Below are 12,236 nucleotides of genomic sequence, written 5' to 3'. Positions count from 1 at the left end.
TCTTCTACCCCAGTTAAACCCGGAGGACTTAATTGTATGACTTTCTGCAAGGCACATGTCCTCTTTGACTATCAGTTTCAAATATCTGTAATCCGATGATGTTAAATTCGACAGTATATTGTGAAGTGCGTTGTTAACCAAAAAGCATCATTTGTTCAACTCCAAAAACTCACCCAGGCACTTGGGGATACAGCAGTAGACAAAACAGACGGGAGTCCTTATTTCCCTGAAGGCACTTGTGTGCTCACAGAAGAGATGGGCAGCCAACATAAAAACAAATATAAAAAAACAAACAGGGCGCTCGTGGGCCAAAACCCTGCCCCCCACCTGCTCTTGTAAATAAAGTTTTATTGCCACATGGCCACATTCATTCATTTACATATGGCCTCTGGTAGCTTTCACACTACACCTGCAGTGTTGAGTAGTTGCAGCAGTGGCTGTGTGGCCCCTGAAGTGTAAAATATTTACGGTTTGGCCGTTTATAGTAAAAGTTTGCCAACCCTTAATGTAATAGGTCGGGTGGTCAGAAAACCAAAACAGCGTGAAGGAATAGAGAGGGGTAAAGGAGTATGATTGTAGAGAAGGCTCTGATGAGCTGATGATGAACGGCGACCTGGAGTGATGTGAGGGAATGTCTGGTTGATCCGGGGACGGGCGGGGGGAGTGGGGTTTGGGCAGCAAGTGCAAAGGCCCTGGGCAGCAGAGACCAATGGCTGAAGCTGTGTGGACAAGGAAGGGGGAGGATTAGGGAGGAGGTCAGAGGTGAAATAGCGTATAACCATGAGGTCATGGTAGGGACAAAATTATTGCTATCAGTGCCAATGTCTTCACTACCGTAGGAGCTTCAAATCTTCATGGCATGTCAACGGGCCAGACTTGTGACATCTAGGTGTGATTACCTGTTGTTGCTTTTTTTTAAGAAGGACTTGGCATAAAGGGAGAAAGGAATTGCCCAAGGCAGGCAGTTTCAGAGGCTAGCATGTGCTGTTTGTTTATTCCAGGGGCTTTGAGCATGCATAGTCAGCACCAGGAGAAGAGAAGGAGGGAACCAGCATTTGGTGAATTTTTCCATGCACTTAGCATCTTGGAAGGGGCTTTCATTGAAAAATACTGATTTATTTCTTGTGACAAGACGCTTGCAAAGGAGAATGTTTAATACCTCCTCATATTGTTAGTTGTTTAAAAATGCCATTGATTGGTTTCAAATATGATAGACAAACCCATTCCAGAAGAAATACCCTGACCCTTGTGTAAAAGAAAATGACTTTCAATTTAGGAAGCGATAGCCTTTTTTTAATTCAAAAAGGAAATGAAAAATAAGAGTTTTGGTCCTGGGATTTGAGAGGCCCTGGGTCTGGCACAGGGTACCATTCGCTTTCTCCTGGTTGCGTTTTCCACGTTCTTAAAAATAATGAACTTTTTTTTTTTAAGTGTTGTTATTCTCGTAAACCTAGAAAAAATATCCAGTTTGGACAGTTTTAATTCCGTCCCCACCCTAGATGCAGAGAACTGTGTTCTTTACAGTATGCCTTTGTTTTTCATGATGTACTGAATTTGGGAAGCAGCAGCCTTGGTACCGCCCCTTTCGTCTGTCTGGCGCCTCTTCCGATTTCTTTGGGGGCACGAGACGCCGGGCACTGCCTCCCCGTAGATGGCGGCTTCGGGGCTGAGATGAGTCACTGTGAGCTTGCCCGTCACCCCACCAGGATTAAATCCGTAAGCCAACTGATGTTTTTAGTTCAATACGCGTATGTCGGGCAGTTTCCCCGCAAGCAGGAAATGCTGTAAATGGCAGTTCTCTGTGGCGGTGCTGACGCAGCAGTCCTGCTCTTCTGCTTGGTTTGACGTACAGGCGGCGCTGCCCCTGCTCCCTTTCCAGGGCCCTCATATCTACGGTGTCACGTGGTTACCAGGTGTGCAGGGGGCGAGGAGAGGGGAGGGCCGCTTGGGAGGGTTTGATGGCTCACTTGCTAGCAGGACGCCTGAAGCCCCGTGCACCAGACATTCCCAGGGGGACCTCGGCTGTCTTGACCACAGTCACTAGTGGTCACAGAGCCCAAGTGCCACAGCAGGTGACCCTCTATTTCAGGAGAAGACTGAGGACAGAGGCAAGAGAACAGAAGCCCCTGCGCAGGGAGGTGGTAAGGGAGTCCCGGGGCCTGTGGAAGCATTAACCTAGGAGGGCTAAATACGTGGTGATCCCTGGGGCAGCTCAGGCAGACTCCGCTCAGAAACGGCCCCGGTCGAGTGATGGAGATGCTTCAGGAGAACCAAAGACAGCTGATGGGTTGAGTCTGGAACCTCTGAAGGTGAGGGCTTTTCCCTGGAACCAAGAGGTGGGTGCGAGGCCCGGAGAGAAAAGACCTTGTTTCCCCCATGGAATGGGACAAAAGCAGGGCGTCCGGGGCTGAAACGGGGGCCCATCCCAGCAGAGGGGAGAGGCAGCAGTGCACCTGCTGAGACTGGGGGCCAGCTGCAGCCGCCACAGACTCTAACCCGAGGCCTCCCGCAACTCCACGCGCCGTCCGAAGGCAGACAGGCTTGCCGCCGGTGCCCTCGGTGCTGCCGATAGCCGCTGATCTGTGTGGTGCCCCGGGCCAGGCCTCATTCCAACTCTCTCAAAGCCTGTCTCTGCTTCATATAATGGCCCTTTAAGGAAGACGGGAAACTGTTTCTAATAAACATCTGTGCAGGACACAGAAAGGAATCTGGACTCCTTCCAGACTGCCCAGTTTCAGGGTAGCCCCGCTGATAACCGTAGGTGTTGAAGGCGCTTCTTCACGCATCAGCGTGAAATCTTCCTTACGATAATTGCTGGAGAATATAATGAAACTGGAAAATTACCAGGAGCACTGGCCAGGGCTCCTCACCCATCCAGTCGTCAAAATCACTTGAATCGTTCGTTCACGTTAGGCGCCAGGCAAGAACTGGGAACGTTCTCCATCCCCGCAATGTATCCTGTGCTTTTCCCTCAAGTAATGAATAGCTACAATATCTTGGGACGTCCCTGGAGGTCAAGCGGTTGGGGACTCTGTGCTTCCACTGCAGGGGGTTTGGGGAACTAGGATCCCACGTGCCGTGGGTGCGGCCAGAAAAATAAATAAAATAGGGCCACCTTCTCAGCTGTGCGATTCGAAGTTGACTTAAACCATCTCTCAGATGGGTAGGTAAAGAGACACACAGATAACAGAAGTGTGAACACACACAGAACTCAGTCTGAGAGAAAACATCAAAGAAATCTAGACAGGGTTTTCAATTACCAAGGGAGGAAAATGTCTTGACGTCCTGAGCTGGAAAAGCCAAAAGCAATTTATAAATTCCACGTGGTCTTTCTTAGGAGAAAAACCATGATTAATCAGGAGGGTGGTGGTCCCTGAAAACCGCTTTCCACTGTAATCTGCCTGACCTCCAGACACAGCGACAACCCCAAGGCAGGTTGAACCAAGCGGAGGCAGTGCCCTGACTACAGCTCATGCCTTTCTAATTTGTGGACTCGTTTTGGTACATAAATGCCGGATGGAGACCCTCTTTCGGAGCATCGTCCTGACACACAGATCACCCGTATCAGGCATACGAAGTGGTGTACGGTGCCTCCAGTGCTTCAGTGGTTCTCCCGAGGTGTTTTGATTTTTTTTTTTCTCTCCTGCCCAAATAGTCCCTGGGATAGGGCAGTGTCTACCAAACGGTAGTGGTGAACTCGGAGCAGCTTCTCATGCACACTTGCAGTCTTGCTGGTAGCGGCTGTGGACAGGCACTTACCGCATGCCAAGCAGCGGGCTAAGCATCCGGGGAATTTCACCCATCTTCATGTCAGCCCTGGAGGTCGGGGCAACTGCTCCCTGCTCAGCTCTGGACACCATCGTGGAGGGTTTCACGAGACCGAGCCTTCTCTCTGCTGAGCCCTGCGGACTCCGTCTGCGGTCAGAGTTTGGAAACTGCCCCAGGAGAGGGGGTGGACGGCACGGACCACTTTCATGGGTCTGATGTACATAAAATAGTGTTCCTCGCTGTGGAGCAACAGACTGGGCTTAAAAATCCTAATCGGACTTAACTTTCCAGCTGATCGTTTAATCCTCATTTTGGGGCGGGCAGCGGAGCACTGCTTCCGTTTTCATCACCCCAGCCTTGGGCTAGCACAGGGATGCGTTGGCCTCACAAACCCCACGTAACCTGCCGCGTCTGTCGACACGAGGTTGGTGGAGTCGTGCAGGGCGGGTGGCAGCAGGGTTCCGCAGAGGACAGCGGGCGACTTCGCTCCTCACCGTTGGCCCTTCACCGTTCACTGTGTCAGCAGGGCAGGCTGCCTGTTGCATCCGCCGTGGGGGGGTTAAACAGCAGAAGAACACCCGTAGTCATGGGAAAAGGGTTTTTCTGGGGAAATAGGTTTGTTCTGTTTCATTTCTAAATCACACGCCAATGATTTAACGGGGAGGCCTTATCCTTCCCCTAGTCTTAAACGTCCCCAGTTGGTTATACTTATTTTTGGCTGCGTTGGGTCTTCCTTGCTGCGCGCGGGCTTTCTCTAGTCGCGGCGAGCGGGGGCTACTCTTTTGTTGCGGTGCGTGGGCTTCTCGTTGCGGTGGCTTCTCTTGTTGTGGAGCACGGGCTCTAGGCGCACGGGCTTCAGTAGTCGTGGCATACGGACTCAGTAGTTGTGGTTCGCGGGTCCTAGAGCGCAGGCTCAGTAGTTGTGGCGCACGGGCTTAGTTGCTTTGTGGTATGGGGGATCCTCCTGGACCGGGGCTCCAACCCGTGCCCCCTGCATTGGTAGGCGGATTCCCAACCACTGCGCCACCGGGGAAGCCTCCCCCTGTTATTTACTGACGCAGAACAAGCTGCTGCCCGGCTGAGCTGAGTCGCCCGCAGATCCGGGATGTGGGGGGGGGGGGCCGCAAGGCGGCCCTGACCGCGTCCCCTGCCCTGTGCCCACAGCAGGAGCTCATCGAGAGCATCGGTCGCAAGCTGCAGGTGCTGCGCCAGGCACGGCAGAGCCTGCGGGAGGACATGCAGGCCAACAGCGCGCTGGGCGACGAGGTGGAGGCCCTGGCCAAGGCCGTCTGCAAGCCCAACGAGTTCGACAAGTTCCGCATGTTCATCGGGGACCTGGACAAGGTGGTGAACCTCCTGCTGTCGCTGTCTGGCCGCCTGGCCCGCGTGGAAAACGCCCTCAACAATCTGGACGACAGCACGCCTCCTGGCGATCGGGTAACTATGGCCGAGGCTGACCTGGAAGGCGGGCCGGGGTGTGGCTTCCCTGCGGGGTATGGAGCAAACTGCCCGGAAGCCTCGGGTCGGCCGCTGCGGCCACCTGTCCGCCTCCTGTCCGCCTCGTAGCACAGGATGCTGTAGAACGCCCAGGGCTTGCTCGCCCCCTCCTTGTGGCGGGCTGGGGGTGGGCCGCAGCGAGCGTCCGGGAGAGTGTAGTCCCACAATCGCTGCTAGCGTTGGTCTCATCCTAGAACGTAGTCTCTGTAACCTTTCCCCACCGCAGGGAAGTGGGTAAGTGGAGCTCCCCCACTGCCTGACGAGTCATAGGCGCTCCGTGACGGCGGCGTTTGATGATGCCTTTGTTGCTGTGGCTTCTCAAGAGGGCCGGCAGTGTCTAGAATGAGTCTAAAAGCTGCTCTGCTCTCCTCCTCCCTTCACAGCAGTGCAACTTGGGACATTTCTTAGTGGGTCTGTATGTCCGCTCTTTGTGCATGCAAGACACCATCTACCTTACTGGCTTCCCTACTTCATAGGTCAGGTAGCAGTAGTACATCTAGTTTGCTTCTTTGCACATAGTAGGCCTTCAAAATGATCATCTTCATCATTAATAAGCCACCTTAACTTCTCTGCAAGGGGAGCAGAAAAGGCACCCCTCCCCCTGGACTCCAGGTGAGAGTGGTTTCAGGGTACACGGAAAGATCTTACAAAGCGCCTGGCTTTGAGACCGTGATCTTCTGTGCTTAGCCAAGTCGTTAGTGACTATCAGTCATGCAATGTGTTGCATAAGGGTTGAAAAAGTAACTGGGGCTTTGGACCTCGATTCCCTTGGGTTACGTTCACATTCCATTTTGCTGTTCTTGCCATCTTTGCCTAATTTATCTGAAAGGACTTAGGAAAATAACATGAAAAAGGGAAAGAGAGACTTACTTGTATGTAATTGAAGTATTAAACTCTCAAGTATCGATCTAAAGGAAAAAACAGTATATTGTCTTTGCAGCTCAGCTCCTCTTTATCTCCCTTTGCTTGGAACTGACAAAGGCTTACTTAGAATTGGAGGAAGTGGAAGCAGTCACGCACTGCGGACCACGCCCGTGGTCCTCGTGGGGACCTGGCTGCATAGCTCTCACTGCACCCCTAGGGGATGCATCCCTAGGGAGTCCGTGTTCTGAGGAGAAGCAGACAGGCTCTTTCCCCCTCGGCTGTGTGTGGCTGTTGCAGCTTCACCTTCATGGACCCAAAAGGAGTGTTCTGTCGCCACGTCCGGGTGCAGCACGGTGGGCTGGCCTCCACCGTGGCCAGTGCTGGATGAAAAGCTCCGTGTCAGGCAGCCAGGGCTTGGGAAAGCTGCCGTTTGCAGAGACAGGCATGCTATGCTAACGAGCGAAAAGATGTGGCCTTAGGCCGTAGGAGGCTTCCCCTGTCTTTCCAGGTAGAAAATGAGCATGTGGGCAGACGGAGACACGTGAATCCCTCCCTCCCATCAGCAGCTTCTAGACGTCAGGGAGCCCAACTGATCTTTGTAGCCCAAACCTCATTTCTAGAATCAGTTGAGGTCTGTTTCCCTTTTGGTTGGAATTACTGGGATTTACCTTGCTTCTTTCCATGAAAATACATTCTGTCTCATAAGCACCTGAAGGTCGAGGTGTCCCCCGGAACAGGTGACCCCGAAAGGTGCAGTTGGGGGCACTTCCTGGAAACCTCACCCCCAGGGGCAACTTCTGCTTTCAGCCACCATTTAACGGCAGCGCATCTTTTCTGAGCTCTTTTCTGTGGATCAGCGCTCTGCAAAGCACTCCCGCATCCCGGAGGCTCACGCGTGGCCGTGGGGTAATGTCCAGGTTGCAATGTGGTGGAATAACGGGCCCCCGCTGGTGTCAGAAGCTCGCACCGAGGACAGGGCATCCGTGGCATCTGCCAGCCGACACTTGAAGACATTTACCACGTCCACCTCTCCCTCTCTGTTTCCATTAAAGTTGGAGAGGACAGGGGAAGTGGGTGCGCGCCCTGTGGGCAGACGGCGATTGTGAGTGCTGCGTTCTGGAAATGGGGGCGTCTGTGTGACCCAGAGCGGGACCCTCGCAAGGAGCGAGAGCACCTCCCCAGTGGGCGTGGTCTCCCCTCCCGCCCCGCCCACGGCCTCTGCTGCAGCTTTGCTCCCGGGCTGCTGGCTGCTCCTTCCGTCCGAAGGGTTAGCGGCCCTGCCCTGGCATCTCTTTAGAAGCTGCTCCTTGTGTGCGCTTGGCCGCAGTATCGTCAGGGAAAGGCCTTGGACGCACACCGGCTGCCTAAGCCCTCTGCTCCTGCTGAGCGGCTCTCGGTTCTGGGGCTTTTCGTGTCCCTCACGGCCTTTCACGGTGACGGGAGGAAGTGGAGGTGGCAGCGGCTCAGGAGCGCTAACGGGGGAGCTGGCGCCGGGGCCTCCGCTCTGCGGGGTGCCTCCTGCCCACGCCGCAGGTGCTTCTGGGCGGGTCCCTTCAGACCTCGGGTCCCTAACTCAGGTGGCGTCAGGGTCTCCACCGGACCAGTCCCCAGAGCTGCCGGGCGTTTTGGAGGCGGCGGCCGGACACGTGCCCGGTCCTCAGCGGGCTCGTCTCTCTCTGTCTCTCCAGCAATCCCTGCTCGAGAAGCAGCGGGTCCTGATCCAGCAGCACGAGGACGCCAAGGAGCTGAAGGAGAACCTGGACCGCCGGGAGGGCATCGTGTCCGACATCCTGGCCAGCTACCTCAGCCAGGACAGGCTGGCAGACTACGAGCACTTCGTGAGGATGAAGTCAGCCCTCCTCATCGAGCAGCGTGAGCTGGAGGACAAGATCCACCTGGGCGAGGAGCAGCTCAAGTGCCTGCTGGACAGCCTTCCGCCCGAAAGAGGCAAGTGAGGGGCGGGCCGCCCGCCGCCTCCCCGGCCGGGGCGGAAGCCAGCCCTCCGGCTCCGGTCCCGAGGCGGCAGATGAAAACCCCAGCCTGTGTTCGTGTCCTGGAGAGAGAATCCCCCCCCCCCCCGAGCCAAAGGGCCGTTAGAAAAGCAATAATTTCCGGGGGTGCGTTTGGGATGACTGATTTCATGTCTTAGTTTCCCTCTGAATGCTGAGCAGAGCGGCTCCCCGTCAGCCACTGCCTGGAAGCCACCCCACGTGGCGCCCGGCCCCGGTGAACGGTGAGTTCCCGAGTACGGACTGGGCTCTGGTCCCGAGGTGCGCGCACGTGGTCCTTGCCGGCTTGGGGCTGCCCTTCCGTCTTCCCACGCCGCACCCCTTCCTCTGCTCAGGAGGGAAGGAGCGCGTGTCGGGCACAGCCCGGCGCACGAGCTCTCCGGTGGGTCACTGGAGGTGGCTGCTGACGGCTTCTCCGGAGGGTCCTGAAGTGTTGAGCATTCGTTGTGTCTGTCATACAAGGATGATCTCCAACCCAGCAAAAAAGTCATGATGATGATGATACTTTAATAACACTCTACAAAGGTGAATGGTTTTCCACGTGGTTAAAACCAACTGTGAAAAGAAGAGCTTACACGTTGGGTTCACTCATTCTAAAATTGCCCCGTAAATAGCGTTCGCGCTTTAAAACACACACAAAGCAGACAGATGGTTTTAGGACTTCTCGGCTGACGTCACGGTTCAAATGATATTTTCCTGCAAAGAGAAATTACTCGGCTAAAAAGCGTGTCCGGTAGTAATGTGCTTGCTAGGTGTTTTTTTTCTTAAGGCCGACGAGATATTTCCTAACTTTCTTTTTCCCCAGAACGTTGATTTTGCGTGTGTATGATCCTTAATTATAACTGGCAACTTCTCTCTTTTTGCCTCTCTCAATTTGTTACCGTGCCGTAAGGGCCACGTGCCGTTTAAGAACCATTGCTCTGGTTTCTCAGAGGTCCCGGCGGACCACAGAACTCCTGGACCCTATCTTTTTCTGCCACACAGTATACAGCCCCTGTACCCTTTTTTATTGGTTGAAATTATGAGATTGTAAAGAGTCTATTCACTAAAGAAAACACTGTCAAGGTATCATTTTCCAGTGGACAGATCACAGGCTAGGAGAAAATACTTGCAAATCGTGTATGTGACAAACCATTTGTATCCAGAATGTATAAGAACTCTCAACAGTAAGAAAACAAACAGTCTAATTAAAACGGGCAAAAGACTGAAATAGACACTTCACCAAAGAGGGTATTTTCATGGCGAGTAAGCACATGAATCGATGTTCAGCCACCAATGGCATGTTTCTCACATACTTACTTTTAATCCGATCACTGTGGAGCGGTGTGTTTCGTCACAATGCTCATCTGATGAAATGTGTGGTTAATGGCGGGAGAAGCCCTAGGATGGCTTCATGTTGAGGTGATATACGGACTTGGGTTTGATCTGTGAGATCATTTTACTCTTCATTTCCTCTTACTCCTATAAAAGAAGTTTTCCGGTGGGGGGCAGGGGAGGGGGAGATGTCCCTTTGTCAGCAGTGGCCGCCGTCTTACCAAACACAGACGCACACAAATGTCTTAGAGGACACTAACTAGTCCACGCTTCGCCAGCCAGAGGGGACACTGGACTCCCGGGCTGCCGCAGTGACCTCCGTGCACCCGTAGAGGGGGCCGACCTGGCAGGCGTCGGTGATGCTGGCAAAATAAACACTCCTTTGGCAGCCCACCGACGCCAAAGAGAAATGCCTTTTCAACAGTTTTTATCTTATTCAATTAAGCTATTCCTGACCTGAAAAATCCGTCTTCTGCCAACGAAGTGTCCTTGCCACGTGGTGTGGGTCACTTGCTGTTTTGAAAACTGATCACGTCGGGAAAGGTAAAGCTGGCTGCCCATGGAACCCCACCCACCCACCTCCCCGCCGCCCCTGCTTCCTCCCTCGGGGAGACAACCACGGTGATTTCAGTGTGTTTTTAATTGTCACAAAGCTTTTACCTGTGATTCTTTCCCTTCAAATACAGTATTGTGATCATTTTGATGATATGTCTGTAAAATGTGAAAATAGAATTTGTGCCTGTATCCAGCTTTTTGGTGTCTTTTGAGAACTTTCTCTTCCATGTAGCAATATATAGTGCTCTACTGTCCTTTTAACGAAGCACAAAGAATCACAACATTCCCGTTTGCCTCTTAAATGTCTGGTTAGCGGGGACCCAAAGACGGCAGTGAGTCCATGTACATAACTTTGTATATAGTTATGTTATTGCATATAAAAACAATCTGGTGCTAATGTTCTGCCCTTGGCATTTTTCGGTGGTGGCTGATAGCTCACCCTCGGTCATAGTCCAGCTGTGGAATGCTCTGTATAGCGAGATTTCGGTCGGGGGCGTTGCCTGTGGCTTCTCTCCTGCAGTCCACTCTGGAAAACGCGTACACGTTTCACGCTCAGTACTTTCACTTACGTCTCAACAGGTCATTCTGCTTGACGCTCACAAAATAAATGGTGTCTTTCAGTGAACCGAGCATGACTGTGATTTACATCTTTTTTTTTTTTTTTTTAAGAATTGGAATAGCCTTACCCTATATCAGATTCTTCAGCCATTGATAAATGGTGGGATTAATTCTATGTATGTATATATGTGACTATTTCTACCAGTCTAGTAAAGGCCAGTCAATCCGCAGTCAGGAAAATATCACAGACAGAGGTCGTGTATAAGTCAGTGCCTGCCACAGCAATGCTGTGTAACAAGCACTGAAGTCTCAGCAGGGTCCAGTGAGACGTATTCTGTTAGCTCATGAATTTGTAGATCAGGCTCTGCTCCACGAGCCTGTCATCTTCCTCCCGGGACCAGGAGTTTGGCCTGGGCAGGTCAGTGGCAGATGCATAAGAGAACAACAAGCCCAGTCCCGGCGGTGCTTTTCCTGTCTCTGGTTAGAGTGCACCTGCTAACCTGCCATTTGCCAAAGCAAGTCCCACGGCCAAACGCCAAGTCAGACGGTGTGGCACGTGCTCTACCCCTTGAGTGGAAGGAACCATAAGTTACGTGGCAGAGTGTGGCTAGAGGGAGGTGTGAAGAATTGCGGCCATTGATGGACCACACCTCCCACACCAGGGTCCGATACGGAATAGCACTAAATCGTCCAGCACCCGAAGCCAAGTTCCTGGAGCAAAGCCAGCTCTGTCACTTCAGGGGTATGGCTGTGAGCAAGTGCCAGCCTCTCCAGCCTCAGCTTTGTCCTTTGTAGCTGGAGGAGAGCTGTTGTGAGAGCAATCGAGCTGATGTGTTAATGTGCTCAGAACCCGTGCCTGGGTCAGAGGGGTGCCAATGGAAGCGTCCACACTTCTGCTGCCATCACTGTATTCTGGATCTGGAGGAAATGCCTTCCCTGCATCCAAACGCATCTGTCGGAACCACCCAGCACACGGCAGTTGCTCCTGGTTGGCACATTAGAAACGCTTGTGTTGTGCAGCAGGTTGGTGGGACCCGAAGGTTAGCCAATTGAGAGGGAGGGATTTCTTTTTTTTTTAAACAAATTTATTTATTTATTTTTGGCTGCGTTGGGTCTTCATTGCTGTGCGTGGGGCTAGTGAGGGCTTCTCATTACACTGGCTACTTTTGTTGCGGGCTCTAGGCGTGCGGGTTTCAGTACTTGTGGCATGAGGGCTCAGTAGTTGTGGCTCACAGGCTCAGTAGTTGTGGTGCACGGGCTTAGTTGCACCGCAGTATGTGGGATCTTCCCAGACCAGGGCTTGAACCCATGTCCCCTGCTTTGGCAAGTGGATTCTTTTTTTTTTTTTCTTTTTTAATTCATTCATTCATTTATTTTTGGCTGCGTTGGGTCTTCATTGCTGCGCGCGGGCTTTCTCTAGTTCTGGCGAGCGGGGGCTACTCTTGGTTGCGGTGCGCGGGCTTCTCATTGCGGTGGCTTCTCTTGTTGCGGAGCACGGGCTCTAGGCACATGGGTTGCAGCAGCTGGGGCATGTGGGCTCAGTAGTTGTGGCACACAGGCTTAGTTGCTCTGTGGCATGTGGGATCTTTCTGGACCAGGGCTTGAACCCGTGTCCCCTGCATTGGGAGGCGGATTCTTAACCACTGTGCCACCAGGGAAGCCCCAAGAGGG

At 52.9% G+C, this 12,236-nt stretch overlaps 1 protein-coding gene across 8 annotated transcripts in view; it reads left to right on the top strand.

Annotated features, from left to right (window-relative positions):
- SHROOM2 (shroom family member 2) overlaps positions 1-10,632 on the top strand; it is a 135,675-nt gene extending 125,043 nt beyond the window's left edge. For 4 of the 8 annotated variants that reach the window (XM_059050092.2, XM_067022966.1, XM_067022970.1 and 1 more), the window contains 2 exons: positions 4,933-5,205; positions 7,818-10,632. In XM_059050092.2, coding sequence (XP_058906075.1) covers positions 4,933-5,205; positions 7,818-8,084 — 540 coding nt within the window. In that variant the 3' untranslated portion in view covers positions 8,085-10,632. Of the gene's footprint in view, positions 1-1,565; positions 1,717-2,089; positions 2,816-4,932; positions 5,206-7,817 lie in introns of those variants that run through there. The other 4 variants (XM_059050093.2, XM_067022968.1, XM_067022967.1 and 1 more) reach the window with 4 other exon arrangements.
- The last annotated feature ends 1,604 nt before the right edge of the window (positions 10,633-12,236 follow it).

The sequence above is a fragment of the Kogia breviceps genome, chromosome X (assembly GCF_026419965.1).
Source record: "Kogia breviceps isolate mKogBre1 chromosome X, mKogBre1 haplotype 1, whole genome shotgun sequence".
NCBI lineage: Eukaryota > Metazoa > Chordata > Mammalia > Artiodactyla > Physeteridae > Kogia > Kogia breviceps.
Note: the sequence above shows the minus strand (reverse complement) of the source record. Positions and strands in the feature narration are given on the sequence as shown.